The 22,453-nt window shown below is 35.3% G+C and overlaps 2 protein-coding genes across 4 annotated transcripts; both read left to right on the forward strand.

The window, feature by feature from the left end:
- Nucleotides 1-1,544: 1,544 nt before the first annotated feature.
- Nucleotides 1,545-10,582, forward strand: LOC130049114 (receptor-type tyrosine-protein phosphatase U-like). 3 transcript variants are annotated; one of them, XM_056146323.1, is made up of 8 exons: nt 1,545-1,602; nt 5,013-5,038; nt 7,810-7,956; nt 8,123-8,210; nt 8,499-8,572; nt 8,968-9,102; nt 9,180-9,299; nt 10,037-10,582. In XM_056146323.1, the coding sequence occupies exons 3-8, from the start codon at nt 7,846-7,848 to the stop codon at nt 10,175-10,177; spliced, it is 669 nt and encodes a 222-aa protein (XP_056002298.1). In that variant the 5' UTR covers nt 1,545-1,602; nt 5,013-5,038; nt 7,810-7,845; the 3' UTR covers nt 10,178-10,582. The 3 variants fall into 3 exon arrangements, with proteins under 3 accessions (XP_056002298.1, XP_056002299.1, XP_056002300.1); XM_056146324.1 differs by lacking the exon at nt 8,499-8,572; XM_056146325.1 differs by lacking the exon at nt 8,499-8,572 and having other exon boundaries at nt 1,550-1,616.
- Nucleotides 10,583-11,618: 1,036 nt separating this feature from the next.
- LOC125661366 (fibrinogen-like protein A) lies at nt 11,619-22,066 on the forward strand. The gene is made up of 5 exons (XM_048893358.2): nt 11,619-11,981; nt 15,247-15,407; nt 18,388-18,484; nt 20,401-20,568; nt 21,015-22,066. Exons 1-5 carry the CDS (start codon nt 11,669-11,671, stop codon nt 21,254-21,256), a joined length of 981 nt encoding a protein of 326 aa, XP_048749315.2. The 5' UTR covers nt 11,619-11,668; the 3' UTR covers nt 21,257-22,066.
- The last annotated feature ends 387 nt before the right edge of the window (nt 22,067-22,453 follow it).

Consider the following 22,453-nt stretch of genomic DNA (forward strand, 5'->3'; position numbering starts at 1 on the left):
TATACTAGCTCTAAAACTTCATTGTTATTTCGGATTTCAAAAATTTCGGTTGAGCATCACTGAAGAGACATGGTTTGTCGAAATGCGCATCTGGTGGATCAAAATTGGTACCGAATTAGTTTTACATTATGACCCTTGGGTCGAGGCCTCTGCTGGTGGATTGTTAGTCCCCGAGGGTCTCTACAGCCCAGTATCTAAGTACTTCGTTACTAGCTTGAAAATACGGATGTATATTTAATTGCTGTTTCAAAATTTAGAAATTCACTTCAAAATTAAGAATTATCTCCCTCACATATAGCTCCTATACTTGGACGAATTTGACTCCACTTTTATGACACACTGTTTTTCCCTATAATAGCTCTAAAACTTCATATTTATTTCGGATTTCAAGCATTTCGGTTGAGCATTACTGAAGAGACACGATTTGCCGAAATGCGTATCTGGTGCATCAAAATTGGTACCGTATTGGTTTTACATGTTAAGGATAGTAAACTTGTTTGTATTCCTATTACTCCTTTATTTGTAACTGCATTAACTCGTATTTGACATCCGTGGAATTATGTTTTTCCTGCTCTGTCGGCATTTCTTTTCCGTGATGTGAAAAGTCGTTAATCAGACGACATTCGTAATTGTATTCCACAAAAAAGTAAGTCATAGGAGTTTCATACCGGACGTTTTATGAGATCACATGTGGTGGTGAGTAAGTAAAACTATTTTTTATCTAAGATTATTGTTATCGAAAATACTAAGACGTCCATTTTGTGAATTCATTTATGATACGTGACCGTATGTGTCTTATCTTCAGACAAATATCTACAATAATACAAAAGGAAATACTTTATCATTATCCTCAACATATAGTATATTGGCCAACGTAAATCGAATTACAATTTATAAAACACGCCGGATTATATCTTGCCGTACCTTTAGATCTCGCATTTACTTCTGTTTCCTGATAGTTCAGCACAACGTCCATATTTATACTGTTATGTACTCGAATTCCCGTCAGATGATATCGTATTGCCCTGCTTTATGCGATAAAATCAGATTAACTTTATGTTTATATTTAGTATATATCTGGTATACTATACATGTTATGACATGTGCACATAATTTTATTAGCTTTGTTATAACTTGTAAAATATCACAACGTGTACAGAACATGTCCTTATACACATGTGGAACCCATCTAAAGTTCAATAAAATCTTGAACTCGACACCTCATTGACGTGTATACTGCGTAATGTAAAGCTGTTCGGGGCAAGTTAGAACAAAATATAACACAATTGAAATCAATCAAGTACATGTATTTTGATGGAGAAAAAGTAACGCCCAAATATATGGATAGTAAATACTAATTTACCCCAAAAACCATTCATGTCTGCCCTTCTTTAAATATTGAATTATTTTCGTCCTACACATACCAAGCAGTGTCTAATGATCTTAATAACATTTACCCTTGCAAATGTAATGTTTTATCGAGCCATCTCTTCCGATTGATAAAATGACCTTTGTGTTATCAGCCGTACCTAAATAAACTTCCTAGTTCCTGATGCACTAGAATGAAGGGGTTTACATTTCGTTTTAAATTCACGTCTTAAGGTAGGGATACGAAAGTATGTACGTTTGAAGAAATAATATCGATTTTAAAGCATGCGGAATCATTATGTTGTGTGCAATGCTTACTTGTTACTTCTTATTTGTGTTTTGTGTTGTACTTTATATACCCTGTGATATAATTTTTAATTACTCAATGTCACAAAAAATAGCTCCAAATATACCGATGGTGTCCGTGTGATTTATGTTTCGAGGTTTGTCTTTACGTGACGGACCGGGTGCATTGTTAAATGACCTTATACACATATAGTGCATAGTGTATAGGAATTAAATACCTGACTAAGCTGACTAAGCAAAAAACAAATAAAAACAAAAATATATTAATTCTGTCGAGCCTCTATTGAAATCACTATGAAATACAAGCATACTGGGGGGGGGGGGGATCAAGAAAATATTGAAAGGCTAAGAAATATTTGGTTGTCTTCATTTACTCTTCAAATATAATTTTACTCTACTAGAGATAGAGAAATTTTCTTGAAATGAGAAGTAATTGCAACTAAAGGCGTGTGTTTTTTCTTTCATTTCCTGTTAATGTGATGTACTTGTAAACACATGTGGGAAGTTTAGAAAGATATATATATAGAGAGAGAGGAGATGGCTGTTATTTTGATGTTAAAACGCTATTTATTGATGCAAAATCATTGAAAATGGAAATTAATCAAAATATATTCCAATTCGACTTTTTTATTTATATATTTGGATTTATTAATGCATCCTCTAACACTTATGCTAACTTTAGAAAAAAAGATATTGATAGGAAAGCTGCTATTTTGAGCCTAAAACACCATTTATTAAAGAAAAGTATTTGAAAACTCAAAAATCAAATTAAAATTTATATTTCAACAAATGTTTATCACTATGAAAGGCAAACATAACGAACAGTGATCAATCAAATTTAAATATATTAATCTATCATATAACACGTATAACAAGCTTAGGAAAAAATATTGAACGAAAGATTGTTATTTTTGGCTTAACACTATTTATTGGTAAAAAAAACCCAATTGAAAATAGGAAATTGAAACTAATTGATTTGGTATGGTATTTAGAAATATTAATGCATACTTCAACATATTTTTAGAAGTTTAAATGAATAATACGGAAGGGGAAACTGTGTTTTTTTAAAGGCTGAAACACCATTCGTTGATGAAAGATTAATTGAAAATTTGAAAATCCAATCAAAATATATGTTTGAATTAAAACTCTTTGATCTTTATTGTATTTGGGTATATTAATGCAAGTGAAGATAACGAACAGTGATCAATTTCATAACTCCTACAAGCAATACAAAATAGATAGTTGGGCAAACATGGACCCCTGGACACACCAGAGGTGGGATCAGGTGCCTAGGAGGAGTAAGCATCCCCTGTTGACCGGTCACACCCGCCGTGAGCCCCATACCCTGATCAGGTAAACGGAGTTATCCGCAGTCAAATCAGTGTGCCAAGAACGGCTTAACAATCGGTATGAAACACGTCAGACAGCATTTGACCCAATGCGAGGTTATATCGACGAACTAGATCGTTATAACGACCATAGAATTTGCGAAATGCTGACTTCAATCGAGACTGTTGAAATCCCTGTACCATGAACTTGTTTGTCAGTAGCTTACCTCGATTTAAAAACTGACTATACCCAGAACAAGCTCTTGCATATCGAATCAGTTGAGATATATAAACACCATATACAGGTGATAATGGAATATTGCTACATAACTGTGGGAAGTTGACGATGGAGAAGCTGAAATCATGACGTTTGTCATACAGTTGAGTTGTCAGTTTGCCGTTAATATCTACTTTCAATAAAATATCTAAGTATGAAGCAGAAGTGGACGACTCTGTGGTGTCCTTTATTTCGAGATCACAGGGATATATCAAATCGACATATGAATGAAAGCTATCATTCTTAATAGACAAAACGTCATCGATATATCTAAATGTATCTTTAAAAATGTACAAGTTTAGGAACAATGCTAAAGGACGAGCTGTTAGGTTGAGGCTAAAAAATAAATTAATGCCAACAATCGATGGAAATATGAAGTCAAATTTATACATATACATTGATTGCAATTATTTGTTTTACACCATTTTTAGATGACGCAACACATCATATAAGACACATTAAAAAACTTAGTACAATCGGGATGGAAAAGTTTATAACTGTAATGTCAAATTGTCACGTTTGAATTGAACATCATCGAAAGCTATGGAATTTCATTCATAATCCATTGTTGATATTTTCAAAACCAACCTTTATTCTAATGATAAATAAGAATATGTTAGAGTCCAAAAAACCGAAGTCCATGACATAAATGATTCATTTTAGGGAAAATGACCATTAATGTAAAACTTATACGGTACCAATTTTGATGCAGCAGATGCGCTTTTCGACAAATAATGTCTCTTCAGTGATGCTCAACCGAAATATTTGAAATCCGAAATAAATATGAAGTTTTAGAGCTATTATAGGGAAAAACAGTGTGCCAAAAAAGTGGAGTCAAATTCGTCTAAGGATAAGAGCTATGTGTGAAGGAGATAATCCTTAATTTTGAAATGAATTTCTAAATTTTATAACAGCAATTAAATATACATCCGTATTTTCAAGCTAGTAACGAAGTACTTAGGTATTGGGCTGTAGAAACCCTTGGGGAATAACAGTCCACCAGCAGAGGCCTCAACCCAGGGGTCATAATGTAAAACTTATACGATACCAATTTTGATCCACCAGATGCGCATTTCAACAAATTATGTCTCTTCAGTGATGCTCAACAGGGAAATAGAAAACATAGGAAAGAAAAAGAAAACAAAAACCATACAATTATAATTTACATTTATTTGAAGTTTCTTTACAAACAGATAGTTTGCATGTAACATTGGCATTCGACTGCTTTACCTATAGAAGATAAGGATCATCCCTTTGTGACAGAAGTTCTTCATGTGAAGTTTCATAGCTATATACAAACAGCATTTGAAATATAGTTGTGCATTATGTAAAATGTTGACGTTTGGTAGACCAAATATTAAATGAACTTTATTGATACCTCCGCTATGGAGGAAGTACATGTCATGTTTGTGTTGGTAAACAAGGCATGACGGATTGCCTACATTAATCATGGAAGGCAAGTACATGTATGTATCTTGCAATCCCGATGACTGGACGACCTTCCCTCTTATGTTGTCCTCTAATTTGATAAATCGGATGTGTTTAAGCTGCCTTTAGTGTCTGGCGGACATTATTTACAGTTACCAAGTTATTTTCTATTTGCTGAATATTTCTACGTATACCACATTGTCAGGATGCTTATCTTGAAAAGAAACGAGTTATTGAACTTTTAAATAAATGGGCATCCTTTCATATAATATATAATTTAATGTGGATTTTTTTTTATTTTATAGATTCAATATCATATCAACACTTCAAAGTAAGTGATTTCGCAAGGTGCCAATTCAATTAGGTCGTGTTTGGAGTGCCGGGTTGTCACTTTCGAATGTGAAAATTACCATATTTTAATTAATATTCATGTATTTATATAACCTTTCTGAAGTTTAAATATGATATATCAAGTCACATTATTTCGTTAAAATACATTTTGTTGCAATTTGTTCTATTAACTTTTCATTTCTATTGGACTATTAAAGTAGTTCACTACTCAATCACGGGGTATCGGATTCAATTATCAAACACGGCCTTGTGTGAATTACGACTTTTAAAATGTTTTTACACTCCACGACACTTGTTCTTGGAAAGCATATAGCCATTGTCGTGTATGTCCGTTCGAACTGATACCTTCTAAACTTTTCATCAGAAAGGTCCTTTCTAACAAGTAATTTTTTTTGGAAAGGTCTGGGTCACTCAGAACATATACCTTACATATGAAAAACACCCTTTATCTCAACGATATTTCAGCAGTTATTGCTGTTTTGGACAAAGGTCTCGGAAGGTCATTTTGAAAAGGTCAAGGTCAATCAGAAGAAATACAGACCTCGATGCGTACCACTACACTATCTGAACAGTTCCGTTCTCGATAAGAACCATCCCTTTCCTACATCAAACCGTTCTGTTCAAACCATTCAACACTCCATTTTCAGTCAAAAGCGTTGCATTCTCAGACCAAAACATTCCGTTCTCTTCTAAAAATGTTTGTTCCCTCAAACCGCTCGTTACCGCATGGTCATCGCGCTTCAGTACTTCATTATAGTTTAATGAGGCGCTTAGTTGATGTGAAAGAAGAATATCCTCTTGATTCAACACCATATCTTCAAGTTCTATAAGGCGATCAAGGGTGATTAGTCCCACAGTCCATAACCATATGCTTACCTACAGTATTTGTTATGGTCAACCACTTGTTGCGTTACAAGCGATATCCAATACTCACAATTCTTTGTAATGTAAACAAGGCTCGTGCCATGTTTTGTTTACATACATATTACTTAATAGAAAATAGCAAGTTTAAAGCAAAATAAGATGTGTCAAACACTAGAAACTATTAAATTGTGTTCAGAATTCAATTTTTAATTTTAAATTAACTGCTTTAAACGAAAGTTTTACTAGTATATTCAGCTTCTGTAAACAAAAACATGGATCGGTCCTTGTTTACATAACAAAGAATAGCGAGCTCTACATATCGCACATACCTTGAAAGCTGACACTTAGATTTTTCTTAACATTAAAAATGCATTAATTAAGCATTCTAAACATTAAAAATGAAGGAAAGGAAATTGAAAATGTTCAGCTCAATTCATGTCGATGTTCTTTTTAAGGGGGTGAATTCTTCAACTTTGTTTAGGTTTACACATTTTACACAAAATCCCAATCAGAAATATATTTTAAGAACAACCGTTGGAAGTCGGCTATTCATAACATAAATTCAAAGAGCATCATTGTACTGCAACTTATACAATTTATTTTTAAATCCTTGAAATAGCAACAAAAGGTAATATTGGAATATGTACTACTCCCTTTTATTTTCATATCCAAATTTGGGTGCGCACCCTGCCACTTTCTTATGGCAGTAATGAACCGCAGTGGAGTGATAATATTGCTACTGAATCGAACCCCATCCCACTTTCACTTTCAAAAGCGATGCAATGAAGCTGTACTCGCAGTACTATCATTTCAGGAAAAAGATACATTCAATACTTCTATTATATTTTGCTTATTGTAGGACATACAGTACTTCCATTTTGGTTCATTTCATTATTTAGTCAGCAAATAAGGATTTTTTTTAAAGCTTGGACCCCCCCCCCCCGCCGCATCTTACAATTAATGTGCATATCTTTTGGCGAGTCATTAAAATAAACTTTTCTAAAATATTGATACTCATAATTAAACTGCATTCAAAGAAGTGTACAAGTAGTTTTCATTAATTATAATCTGGTTTGAAATAATATTAATTGATACAGTTCAACTCTACATACACCAATAAACAATAATGACATTACTAAGCGTCATATCTCAACAGTTGATGGAATCAGTTATGAATACTCACCGTTAAACATGCTAAAGAACTTCTCAAATTATCCATTAATTATTTTTTTCTTTTCATTCATTGCAATTTAGTTCATCGTATTCTAACTATTTTTTCCCCTGTTTTCTTCATGTAAGAAACCTTTCATTCAACAGCCTTCGAATAAACGTATATACTGTAAGAAACAAATATTTAACTATGCGATATACACTGTACATTTAGATATGTATCATGTTTCTCATGATATAACATGTGTCTTTCTTTCTTTTCCCGTTCTGGAAACTGTTTGCAAAATGCTTCAAATGCAGATTGGTGATATCGTTACTACAGAATTGATTAATTACTTAGATACAAATATATTTTTTTTACTCATCCGCTTATGAAGGAGGTACAATGCATGGACAAATTTAAGACTTTCCGAATAAATTATTCATCTTGCGTTCGCTGTCCATTCACTTTGCGCTCTGTTCGAGTTCTGCGTTCGTTCAGTGTTACAAATCACTTGCTGATAGCGCATTCATCGTTTGGGAAAGTAGAACGTTTCAGGGACTGTATAGCAATTCCATTTCGTAAAATTTCTATTCGGGGTCTGAAACACACCACTCGCCGTCAACACGTCCCGATGGTCTTGCTAATTTTTTTTCAAAATGCCTGATAATACTTGTACTGACTTTAACATCATTAATTCACAAAAAGATGTTACACCATATTCTTTTGACATTTAGGATCAATACAAAGCCATTTTCTTGACACTCAATGCTATGATTAAAGCACCATTCCATGTGCAAAATAAAACTGAATATATCAAGAAATTGGAGTCGATGTCTAAAGATCAACCGGCTAATGGAAGTGAACTTAGACAGGAGTTCAAGGTCAGTAAAGTGATTCGCTACTTGTGTATGATGCTTGCAGTCATGTATATTCAATTAATGGTTGCTGGTTATTTGTTTTCTATTAAACGTGTATGTAGAGATACATTTTATGTCCATACAAAATAATATATTCATTCACTAAAATTAAACAAATCCCTACATTCAGAATTTATTCAGTTTGCGGCCATCGTACACTGAAGTTGATTACAAGTTTGCTCTACAGGCTGGGAATGAAATATCTTCCATCCTACCACGTAAGTGTAAGGCTATAGAGCGCGTTGGTAAAAATATTACCCTTTCATTAATATAGCTCTGTTACAATTATATATGTATATGGTAACAAATTCTCACCATAAGCTATATTTTAGGGAATTGTAAAACCAGGTAGTGTATAGTACACGTGCTATATTTTTCCTCAGATTGAATTTCGTTATTATTTACATCGATAATTGTATAATAAGCTGCTTGTGTAACATCATTTTAAAGTTATTTGTCATTCCGTTTGCTTCGTTCGGAAATCGGTGCCATCTTATTAATTTCAGTTGACAAGTACAGTCTCTTCCTAACCTCCAGTGTACCAAACCGTACCAGTTACATCAATGCAATTAATCTTCCTGTAAGCATGTTCCATCATCAACGTCATCATTTCGTCGTCGTCGTCGTCGACGATTTCTTCTTCTTCTTCTTCTTCTCTTTCTTCTTCAGCTCTAACCTTACCAGCATCATCAATCTCAATAAATTCTATGTGGGTAAGAAACATATGCACTGATGAATACAATTCTTCAAAATTGCAACAGTTTTAAGATAAATCCAGGTAATGACCAATGAGGTAATGATATCGTACTGATGTGGTGTGTACTGTTTTCAGCCAAAAAACACAACACTAAAAGTTCATTGTTGTTTGCTTCACTACATCATCTTTCATAACAAATCTCGCAATTGTTGAAAAGTTCCATATTTACAAAGTGCAGTTGTTATATGTGTACCACTTCTTGATTTCTGTATCGACAGTCTTCCACCAACAACAAGGCATTTATTGTAACACATTATCCACCACCAGAGGACGCTGTTGACTTTCTGCGCCTGCTTACAGATCATGAATCCCAAGTAGTGGTTTGTATGGATCCCCTCACCAATGTGGCGTCAGTATGTGCACTTCTAACCTTTCACTTTTCGTTTCCATACCCTACACACATAATACTGTATGATTTGATTTAATGCAGAGCAAGAATTGGCTGCCAAGGATGGGTTGTTCCCTTAGTGTATCTCCATTCACCGTACACTGCAAGCAAGAGGAAATCACGAAGTTTAAGTGCACCACAGTAGATATTGTTCGGAATGGGGTAAATCACCTTCGTGGTGTTAAAACATAATTGAGCATGTTTTAAAGCTACATATATGCCTTTATACACCATGCAACGTCAACGATGTAAACGAGTGATTAAATCCATTTTCGTTCGTAATATAGTTAAGGTGTTATTACGAAAATGCCTTACAACAGCACTTTACATTAACAACAAATATGGACTGTTTACGTGCAAGAAGGTATCTAAATTCGATAAGCCCATGTCATTGCAATATGATATATCAATATCAAATGTGAAGTACACGTACAGAAAAAATACAACGGAAACATATTACTTCTTGCATTGAAAACTCAAATGTTCCTAATATTGAAAACTTTTCCACTATGTGTCAAAACGAAATTTGGTGTAGTTTAAAATGTGCCAGAAATAGTATTAATTTTGATACCCGCTACTCGCATAGTAGACCAGTGTTCTGTTAATGCCCGTATATAGTTTATCGAAGTTATGAAATATTATTTTTGATAAATTATCATGCTGACAAAATCTTGGTCTGGTTATTAACATCGAAGAAATTATTGTCTGATACAGCACATTTACCACTAAGTCTTCAGATTATGTCATTTCCATATTCATCAATAGATAATTTCAAGATTTCACAATTGGTTTTTCCCAAACGTTTTGAAGACCCCAGCGACCTTAACAGTGTTGATCTTATTTAACCGTACCTTACACTGTGTGAACTGGATCTCTGAAAATATTTATCTTCTTTATAGATGAATAATGAAACATGCTCTGTTGTAATTGTGGAGCCAATCTATAATCTGAAATCAAGCGGGGAGCCTGGTGGAGGGATTGGGTATAGCGACGCTTTAAATGATGCACGTATTGTTGAGTTAACGTATGTATTCCAATGATAGGATGAATACCGGATGATCTATGATGATGTGCTGGATTATATTAGGACACAGGAGAAATCTTCTGATGCCAATGTTTACTTCAACCAATGAACGACACATCACCTGATATCAACGTTTGTTTCAACCAACGAACGTCAAATCACTTTAAAACGACATTTACTTCAACTAATGAACGACAAATTACAAGATATCAGTGTTTATTTTAACCAATGACGACACAGTACCTGCTCTCAATGATTATTTCAACCAATAGACGTCAACTCATATTATCACAATTTTCACTTCAACCAATGAAGGACGCAACTTCTGATATCAATGTTTATTTAAACTAACAAATGTCAAGAATCACCAACATATGCTTCTTACTTATATACTTTATTAAAAATAGGTGTCAACGGTAAACCTACAACTAATTGTTATAACAAATGGGATGATTTCATCTTATCAATCGTCAATTTCCAATATATATGGAGTAATGTTCCATTATTACCTGCATGTGGTGTTTATATCTCTCAAGTAATTTGATACGCGTGAACGTGTTCTACGTATGATCATTTTTTTTTTCAATATCGGGGCAGGCAACTGATAAACAAGTTGATGTAACAGGGATGTCAACAGTGTCGTTTAAAGGCAGCATTTTACAAATTCTATGGTCTGCATGGTTGTTATAATGATCAAGTTTGCCAATACAACCTATCATTGGATCAAATGCTGCCTGACTTGTTTCATGTCGATTCGGCACACTGATTTTGACTACGGGAAATATAAGGCTCACGGTGAGTGTGACCGGTGGACAGGTGATGTTTACTTCTCCTAGGTACCTGATACCACCTTTAGAATAACCGTGGGGTCCGCGTTTGCCCAGCTCTCTATTTTGTTTCCTGATAATGGTTATGACATTGCTCACTATTTGCTATATTCACCTTTCATTATAACATTATTTACTTCAACCAACGAATGATACGTCGTGTGATTTAACAATAATATTTGTCAAGTACCAAAAACATGCTTATTACCAATAATAGTACACCTGTAGATATCGAACAGTAATTAAACATATAACTCCTACAAGGAATACAAAATAGAGAACTCCACAAACACTACGCTAACAGTGTAGTTTACTAAAGATAAATCTATCTGAAATGACACGTTGATTTTGTTCTAAATGAATGTTGACTAAATCCTGTAAAAGAATTTAATTGGATAAAATTTCAGTTTTGATCGTATGAACTAGATAGTGAACGCCTGTAATTGAACGCATGTGTACAGATACAATGAATGGATGTCATAATAGTTGTACTAAACAGTAATTTAATATCATCGATAGACGTGGTAGATATCCTCATGGGTATGTCATTCTGTTGAATAATTTATTACAGTGTGACAACTGATGTGATAACTTTCATTCAATGCTTATAGAACATTCATTTAAATTTGTTCCTTTCATAACAGCAGTACTGGTGTGCGGGATCTGAATTGGAGACAACGATGTACCGTCTTTATAACCGTGTTGCTTTCCATGTTTTGAGAGTCCCTCTGTTGTCTTCTATTGCTTATACCGTTTTTGTTGACAATTATTACACGGAATTTCCCAAATTTTACGACAGTTTAGAGATGAATTGTCTGGGGACGTACTATGCTGCTTCGTTAATCACATGCACCGGTCTGTGTTCTGGTGATCTTTGTCAATGTTACGGATATAATTCCCTGACAAAGTCGTGTCGTCTGTACTCGGAATGTAGATTCGGTAATGTGACGCAATCACGAGGAAACTGGCAGTATTATACATCTGAGAAAAACGGTTAGTCTATTTCTTGTTTTTCATTTATATAATATTGTTCCAGAAAAATACAGATTGATCACTGTTCGTTATCTTCACCTTGCATGTAAGATGACTTAACACATCTGTGTGATATGGGAAAGTTGCTGTGCTGCAGGTTGCGATGGAATTCATCGTGTTGTACCATGTTTCGAGGGAAATACCTCGTGCTGCACCATGTTTCCTAGGAATACCTTACAAGTCCATTGTTATTCGTTGCAATTGTTTTGATTCCACAAAAATAAATCTAAACAAGAATTTACACATCAATGAATAAATAAAAAAAAATACCACTAAGTGTACAGAAGTGCCTGAATACAAATTACATGATGTGGGGGAACTATTCCAATTTTTCAAACTGATAATACAGGGAACGAATTGGAATTATGAGAAACAAATGCTCTTTTTGAAAAATTTATCGATGTGTAGAATGATATCATTTTACTCAATACTGAACATAATAGTAATTGGCTCTTGTATTCAGTTTGTGAGTAAAATATTCAGAGTTCACTCATCGATAAATCCTTCAAAACGAATGTTTAATTCTATAGATCTGTATGTGTGTGTTATGCAAACATGTATCAATATCTATGCTATTGGAGTAACACATTTTGGGTCATGGTTATAAAAGCATATTCTATGAGAAAAACCAAAGAAATATTCGAGCCGCGATATGGCATTCATTTAGAGATGCTACTTTAGTTTTATAAGTCTCTAGTTTTTATACGACCGTCAAAGACGGGACGTATTATGGTACGGAATCGCCCGTCCTTCCGTCTATCTGTCCGTACCTTGTGGACATGATACAAACCGCACCTTAAGTCCAGGATATTGTAACTTAGTATACTTAATCACCATGGTGATATAAAGATGCCTATTGTTTTTCAAAGTCATAAGTCAAAGTTTAACGTCATAGTAATACTTAGCAGGAAACCCTTGTAAGCAAGATACAAACCGAGCCGTAAGCTCCAGAATACTGCAACTTTGTACATTTGATCACCATGATGAGAGGAAGATGCCTATTGTTATACACCCGTTGAACATGGGACGTTTTATGGTATGACGCCGTCGGTCTGTCCGTCCGTCTTCCCATCCGGAGCTTGTGGATAGGATATAGACCGAACTGTAAGCTCTATGATTTTACAACTTGGTATATTTGATCACCACGATGAGAGAAAGATGTATATTGTTTTCCAAGGTCAGGGGATAGGGTCGTAGTATCACTTAGTAGGAAAACCTAATAGGAAACCCTTGTTGGCAGGATACAAACCGAACCGTAAGCTTCAGTACATTAAAACTTAGTATATTCCATCACCATGGTGAGAGAAAGAAGCCTGCTATTTTTCAAGGTCAAATGTTACAGTATCAATTAGTAGGAAAACATTGTAAGCAGTACACAAAACGAACTGTTAGGGGCAGGACCGTTCAAGCTTGTACACATACACTTCATGCCAAGTGAAGAATGCCTATTGATATACGCCCGTGGAAGACGGGTCTTATTATGATATGGTGTCGTCCGTCTCTCCGTCCGTCTATCTGTCTGTCCTTACTTTGAGGGCAGGTTACAAACCGAACAGTAAGCTCGAAGACTTTACAACTTGGTACATTTAATTACCATGAGAGGAATATACCTGTTATTTTTCAAGGTCAAGGTTGTAGTATCACTTAGTGGGAAAACCTAGTACGAAACCTTTGTGGGCAGGATACAAACCGAGCTGTAAGCTCCAGGATATTGAAACTTGGTACATTTGATCACTGTGATGAGAGGAATATGACTATTATTTCAAAGGTCAAAGGTCATCCCTTAGTAGAAAAACCTTGTAGGCAGTATACAAACCGCATTGATGAGTCTAGGACTGTCAAAGTTTGTACTCATACCCTTTTTTGGCAAGTGCAGGATGCCTATTGTTATTCACCCGTCAAAGACAGAACGTAATGTGGTAGGTTGTCGTCCGTTTGTCCGTCCGTCTGTCTGTCTGTCCGGACCTTGTGGGCAGCACACATACCGAACCATAAGCTTTAGGATTTTACAACTTGGTACATTTCATGACAATGATGAGAGGAATATGTCTATTTTTCAAGGTCAAAGGTCAAGGTCATAGTATCACTTAGCAGGGAAGCCTAGTAGGAAACCCTTGTTGACAGGATGGTAGGATACAAACCGAGCCGTAGGGGCCTTTGTGGCCGAGTGGTTAAAGCATCGAGTTCAAAATCACAGCCTCTCACCTCTGGTCGGCGCGGGTTCGAATCACACTTGCTCCGGTAAGTGATAAAGTTTTCCAGCTTACTTCCGGAAGGTCGGTTGTTTCTTCCCAGATACATTGTATCTGTGTTCTATCTTCCAGCAATAGGAATTGGGCGCTTTGAGATAACTGAAACATTATTGAGTGTAGCGGAAAACAGCCAACTCAATAAATCAATCAAACCGAGGCGTAAGATTCAGGATATTGTAACTTGATTCATTTTATCCCCATAATGAGAGGGAGATGCCTCTTGTTGGTCAAAGTCCAAAGTCTCAGTGTAACTTAATATCAAAACCTTGTAAACAGGATACAAACCAGACCGTAAGCTCCAGGATATTGGAACTTGGTACATTAGATCATGTAATGAGAAGAAGATGCATTCTATTAAAAAATTGTAGTCAGTGTAGAAACCGAATTTTTGAGCTGGGATAGTCAAAATTGTTACACATTTACTTTATGACAAGAGGACGATGTCTATTGGTTCCGAAAGTCTAAGGTCAAGGTCATATTAGCAGGATATGCAGACCGACTCGTTGGGGCAAGGACATCAAACAAGGTACACATATATATGATGCCTAGTGAAAATATTACATAAAGAGTACCTGGTTGGTCTTGTTGTTTGTTTTTTTTTCGTCGATGCAAAGAAAGTATGTTAAACCCTGGTGATCCCTGATACTACTTGAAATCATGTTGTCAGAAAAGCCCATTTTATCTTAGTTTTTCACGGACGGATAATATATCGTTGATTGTACTCCTGTTGATTCACAATAATATACAATTATTTTTAACAAATATTTTGAATAAATTACAGTATAGCTTGGTTTTAAAACAAATGTGAAAATTCCATACTTTTATGAATAAACCTGTTTTAATAAGGTATATCAAATTCAGTGTATAACCGGTATGGTCACCTTAAATCCACACCAGATAGCTGTGTCGCGCTGCGGTGCATCCTCCAATCAACATGTACCGTTTGAATTTGTTTATTTTATTCAAACTTCCAGCTCAAGGACATATTGTTTCGAAGGGTACAGACACTGATTGCTTTGATTACTACCAAAGAAATATGACAACTTCCGGTGTGTACACCATACATCCCTTTGAGGACAACTCTCTACAAGTCCAAGTCTATTGTGACATGGATACTTCTGGTGGCGGATGGACAGTAAGTGACTACTACTGTCTATAGTGTCTGAATAATCATAAATCAAAATGCCTCCCTACTCAATGAAGTAATCAGTCTATTTATCTGTCTATCACGATTTAAATGAATTTGCTGGTAGGTTAAAAATTCCTTTATAAAATATCACAGTGCACTTTATGCCTTTATTTCTCTTAACTACCAATATATGACGCCGTAATGGAAAATGACGTCAAGTCACTGCAAACTTGAGCTGTTATGACGGGGAGAGTGTCAAAAACTTTAGACCTTATTTCAAACTGCCTATAAGGTGTCAGAATGCTATTGCTAAATTCACATGTCTGAATTGTATTTTGATATCGTATATGCCCGAATATTTTAAAATAGTTTGTTTAATTACCCTGGATTGAAATTCAGCGTGTTTACAGTTCTTTCTAAAAATATACTTTTGAAATGTACTTTGTTTTATACTAGTGATAAGAGGTAGAATGTATGATGTGTTTATAAAAGAGTGTAGTGCAGGTAATTTATGAGGATTCATTTGAGATTTATTACGGAAATTGAAAGAGGATTTCGTCCTCTACCCGAATCTTGCTTGGTTAAATGTGTGATGGCTTTTTTGAATACAGATTACCCTCAAATGTGTAGGTAAGTGTGTGGGTAAGTTGAACTGTTCACGAAATGCGTGTATTTTGTACGTAAGTAATACTACCATTTTTCCAAACACATTTCGGGTACACAAGGATATGGTGAGTTCATGTATCAAACAAAAAGTTAAAAATAATTGTTAAATGAGCTGCGCTGAAGCGATTTATGTGAAACACCTCAAACAATTATAAATGACCGTCACGTGATCCATCATGTCATGTGGTATCATAATAGATATGCCAATATATAGCTGATATAATTTTCTCTATAACTTGTCTGTATATAAATTACAAGTGAAAACCAAAAACTGACCTCGAAATCCAATGTATGATTTGAACGCATTTCAAACTCCGGGAAGCCTCAACATAGCTGTGTTTCTAATACAGTATTCTCTACATTGAAACATTACAACGTGGTGTAACAGTTTTTAAACCAAACCTTATATTGAAGTTTATTTGCAGACAACAACACATATGATCATCATCCGTCATGTATAATTATATTCAATGATACAACTTTGACGTCACTAAAATTGCAGTTGCCTAATGGATATTATGTTCTCTTTGACGTCACTAGAATTGCAGGAGCGTAATGTTTATGACGTTCTCTTTGCAGGCGTTGTTTTCATTCTAGATTATAGCATATGTAGTAAATGTTCTTTAGATGAACGCTCCATGTTAGAAATTAATTCCACATATTTTTCGGTAAGACCTTGAAAACGGACGACCAGGTAGTATCACGGTAAACATCGGCAGACAAAGCATATTCACTGCCAGGGGCATTAAATCCACACATAGATAAAAAGCAAATGTCGTATTAAATTCAAAGCTGGTTGCTTTTCAATATGAACATCGCTTATTGATGTAAGCGTAAAACAAATCACCCGCAATGTATATGTTCTATTAGCTCTATTTTCACCATTATCTACTATCTCCTCTCACAAAATATTTAAATTCAGGACAATTCAAAAATAATAATGCGAAAGCATAAAAAGGTAATTAATGATTCATTTATCCCAGCGTTTGTCTTATATAACACATGGAAATCATCCAGCAACTTCAAACTCTCTTTTATATTGTACAATACTTCTGCTTAATACACGGAGATAACTGACAGACAATGAAATGATGATCAGGATTTTATTGTCCAGCAACAGACAAACCATTCCAAATATCTAATTACAATTGCAAACTGAATATTAAGTCATCACTTTGGCAACAGAGTACCTATTGATTCATACCATATGTAGACATCTTGACTCGTTTTACAATACATTTACATTGTTCAAATTACCTCTTTACACTGTATTGCGTCAGCATTAGCCACATCTTATTATTTTGACAAAATGCATTCAAATAGTTGTTTGAAATGCAAGAATGTAGATCTTATACGGTACCAATTATGATGCACCAGATGCGTATTTCGAGAAATAATATCTCTTCGGGGATGCTCAAGCCGACAATTTGGAAATTCGAAATGACAAAAAATTTGGAACAGCTAAAAGGAAAACTAGAGTGACAAAACCAAAATGCAGCCAAATTCGTCCAAAGATCAGAGCTATGCATGAATAAATAGCAATGTCGTAGCCAGCGAAGCTCGCGTCGCGACGAGCTCGTCAAAATATTTACACATTTGAATCAAGTGATTTGCTCTTCATCATCGGAAAAATCATAAATATTACGCGTAATGCTTATGGAAAATTCTTGCCGTCACAGCGGTATACTTCATGGACTACCCCTTATAAATTTAAAACAAATAAATAGTTTGAAAAGCTCCCTATTTGTTTTAAAATTCCAATTAATCTTTCTCATACATTTGTAAGTGTTGTTGTTAATTGACAAAAAGTAAAATAACAACAGCGCATCTAATATCACGTCAAAAATGCGCTGTTTTATATATCCCTCGCTAAATGAATAGGCGGATTAAATGCCTAAAGTGGTAGTGTAAGATGTTACATGTGTGGGTCCTCGCTCGTCTCAGCGGTTACAAGGTAAAATATATAGCGCTATAGTGTCAATCAAACACTTTCAACTGCCCGATTCTAGAATCGCACAGGTACTACCAAAATGAGCAGGATGACTCACGGTAAAAGGTAAGCCAGGGTCTTTCATAATAGCTTGGATCCATGATTTCCTAATTCCCAATATCTTGTGATAATTAAGTATCCTATAATTACCAATGCATAATGAGACATAACAGTGATTTGCAGACACTCCCATGCTGACATATAGTTTGGTTACCAACCATAGCCTCCTTTTTGAAGTATGTGAAAAGAGTAGAAAGGCTCTATCTGCATAAATCTGATGCAATATTCCATACTAGGAAGTGTCTTAAATTATGCATACACATCTTTCAGGTAATACAATCGCGCCATGATGGATCGGTGAACTTCAGCAGAAATTGGACAGAATATAAAGAGGGATTTGGTTCTGTTTTTAATGAACATTGGATAGGTAGGTGTTTTTGTATCTTTTGTAAGAATTTCATTTTCATATATGAAAATGTAGCATTAATTCCACTTTCTGTAATCGTACTTATACTCTAACTGCCCTTTCAAAAGATGAAATTCTTCAAAACCATGCTTCAGTTTTAGACACATTGAATATACCAGTCAATGAGGCGATTGAATATTAATTACCCTACCTATACGGGGTTCCTAAACTACATAAAACACCTTACAAAGATACATTGCTAGATCCAGTAAGTGCTCTATCAAGGTTCTATCTTTGCTCCTCACGAAAATATTAACAGCTGTGAAGGAAAAACTTCAAACTTACTGTGCGGCTACATATGCCAGAAATGATGTTAATCAAATGTGGATTCTAAAAAATTCTAGACAACTTTTAGTAAATTTGAAAACGCATAGTTTTTCCCAAATCAATAACATTAAAACATATGACTTTTCAACACTATACACCATCATTCTTCACGATAAATTAAAGACTATGCTTTTTGATATCATAGACAGTTGCTTCTTCAACAAAAACGGAAAACGGAAATATTCATATCTAGTGATCAGTCATTCAAAAACTTACTTTGTTAAACACCACTCTGATTCCACGCTCGAGTACTCTGAAGTTGAAATAAAAAATATACTAGAGTTCCTCATTGAGAATATCTCCGTGATCTTTAGTGATCAGATCTTCCAACAGTCTGTTGGGATTCCCATGGGCACGAGTTGTGCTCCTTTGTTAGCTGACCTGTTTCTATATTCATATGAAGCAGAATTTATTCAAAAACTTTTACATGAGAAGAAAAAATCTCTCGCTGTAACCTTCAATTCAACATTTTGATATATCGATGACGTTTTGTCTATTAACAATAATAACTTTCATTTCTTCTGTCGATGTGATATATCCTTGTGAGCTCGAAATAAATGACAACACAGAGTCATCCACTTCTGCTTTATACTTAGATATTTTATTAAAAGTAAACATTAACGGCAAACTGACAACTCAACTGTACGACAAACAGGATGATTTCAGCTTCTCCATCGTCAACTTCCCATAGTTATGTAGCACTATTCATTTAACACCTGCATATGATGTGTATATATCTCAACTGATTCGATATGCAAGAGCTTGTTCTGGGTAAAGTCAGTTTTTAAACAATGTAAGCCTACTGACAAACAAGTTGATGGTACAGAGGTCTCAACAGTCTCGATTGAAGTCAGGATTTCGCAAATACCTATCATTGGGTTAAATGTTATCTGACGTGTTTCATATCGATTGTTAAGCCGTTCTTGGCACACTAATTTTGACTGCAGATAACTCCGTTTACCTGGTCAGAATATAGGGCTCACGGCGGGTGTGACCGGTCAACAGAGGGTGTTTACTCCTCCTAGGTACCTGACCCCACCTCCGGTGTGTCCAGGGGTCCGTGTTTGCCCAACTATCTATTTTAAATTGCTTATAGGAGTTATGAGATCGATCACTGTTCGTTATCTTCACCTCGCATACATGAACAAATTGTAAAAATGGTGATTTAGATGTGGAAGAATTTTCACTAATTTTCTCCACGCTCATAGTTATATATGTTTGATATGATATATACTATATTATGTTACTGCGTACCCCCCCCCCCCCCCCTCTCACGTGCAATGTTGGGCGTGGAAAATCACGTACTTAACCCACAGCGTAAATAATCTCTTTTAATCTACATTAAGAACACGTTTATCTACATGTCGATCCCTCTATCCCCTATACCTATGTATGTCAATAGATAGCTATACTATATCTCATTACCTATTATATGAGGTGTTGGCACACTTCTATGCAACAACGATACATTAAATTTTTCGTGAGTAACATTTCAAAATTTCCTTTTTGCCTTCCTATTGTATAGTGGTATTTCTTATCACCATTTGAAGGTAATAATGTCATCCACCAATTGACTAAAAGCAACGACACCCGTATCTATTTCTCCGTTACCCTAACCAACGGCTCCATTTTATACCAAGAATATGACCGATTTTCTATCTCGGATGAGTCGGATGGCTATCGCCTATTTCTCAGCAAACCATCAACTGGGAGTCTTGGTATGAATTTAATTTGATTTTCGTAAACACGCCGGAGTGCATACAGAGGTAACACTTTCCTCGGTTTATGGTTGACTTTCATTGGTATATAGTTTGTCTTCATGTTTTTGTTAATCATTTCTTTCGTCTTTTGGTCCGAATTAACATTTCAGATCAATGTTTTGATTATATGGTAACGTAGCACTATATAATTCGTACAATAGACTATGGTATATTGGTATGTCTACTCGTAATATTGCTATAAATTCAATAGAAGAGATGTGGTGAAAGTCAATCTCCACTCGCTGCATCCGTCATGTCAAAATAAATAATGTCACTTGCAGATTTTTATTTGTCATTGTGTTGCTACTTCTATGCTATTGAAACGCTAGCGCAGGGAATCTAAACTAGAGACAGGTAAAGGCGAATGTGTAGTGAATCATTGCCACCTTTGTTTCTTTTTAAAGGAGACAGACTTGTTGATACCGGTAGTAGTTCTGACAATGTGGTGGGCATGAATTTTTCTACAATCGGTCTTCACTCATGTGCAAGTGGTTACGGAGCCGGAGGAGGGTGGTGGTATAACAGCTGTCATGACGCCTATCTGAACGGTCCGTACAAATCAACCGCATGGAATCAACCCTGGGATCCACCCATACAAAGCGGAAGCAAAGTTTCCCGCACTAAAATGATGATTCGTAAAGGCTGAAACGTTAAAGTATTCTGCGAAACCAAATTCCATCAAACGAACACGAAGCAACAACAAAGAGACACGATTGCAGAGTTCTTATTTATTTTTTTTTTTTTTTTTTGGTTGTTTTTTTTTTTTTTTTCATTGTTCCTTTTTCACTTACTGATACTTATTGATCTTTACTTGACGTAGATATTACAAGTAACTAATTGATACAATTTCCTTGGGATTTCTATACCTATATTATATTTTTCAGTTCAAACAAATTCACTGTAAACATATATCGTGTACTGCTATTGTACACAAATAACTGCGTGTGGCATCGTGGACGTAATCAAGATACATGTTCTACGTATAGTCAGTTTTTAAATTGAGATAAGCTATTGACAAACAAGTTGATGGTACAGGGGTTTTGACAGTCTTCATTGAAGTCAGCATTTCGCAAATTATATGGTCGTTAATACAACCTATCATTGGGTAAAATGCTGGCTGACGTGTTTCATACCGATTGTTAAGCCGTTCTTGGCACACTGATTTTGACTACCGATGACTCTGTTTACCTGATCAGAATATAGGGCCCACGGCGGGTGTGACCGGTCGAAAGGGGATGCTTACTCCTCCTAGGCAGCTGATCCCACATCTGGTGTGTCCAGGGGTCCGTGTTTGGCCAACTATCTATTTTGTATTGCTCGTAGGAGTTATGAAATTGATCACTGTTTGTTATATTCACCTCTCATTTAGAGGGTTCACAATGGGAATAAACGATCAACAAGGGATGTTTACTCCTCCTAGGCTCCCGACCTCATACCTACTGTGTCCATAGATCCTGTTTTTGTTTCTCTGTTCTCGACTTTTCTTTCTTTGTAGGATTCATAACATTCACCATTTTCAAACAATTGAATTAAAAGGCAAATCGACGGAAACGTCATACTGCAAAATAAAATATTGAAATGGTATTCTAAAAAGGTCATTATAGTAAACGTTTATTGAGTTTGGTTCTATTCATTTACGCCAATTCCAGAATTGTTCACTCACTGTTATAGGCGTGTGGGTTAAATCATTTTAAAGTTCATAATGTCATAATTTAATGTGATCAGGAAAACGATCTCTTACATAACATTTAATATCTCATTGAAATTACATATTAACGGTAAACTAACAAATCAACTTTATGTAAAACGAGATGTTTTCAGCGTCACCATGGGTAACTTCCCA

The sequence above is a fragment of the Ostrea edulis genome, chromosome 8, assembly GCF_947568905.1.
Source record: "Ostrea edulis chromosome 8, xbOstEdul1.1, whole genome shotgun sequence".
Lineage (NCBI taxonomy): Eukaryota > Metazoa > Mollusca > Bivalvia > Ostreida > Ostreidae > Ostrea > Ostrea edulis.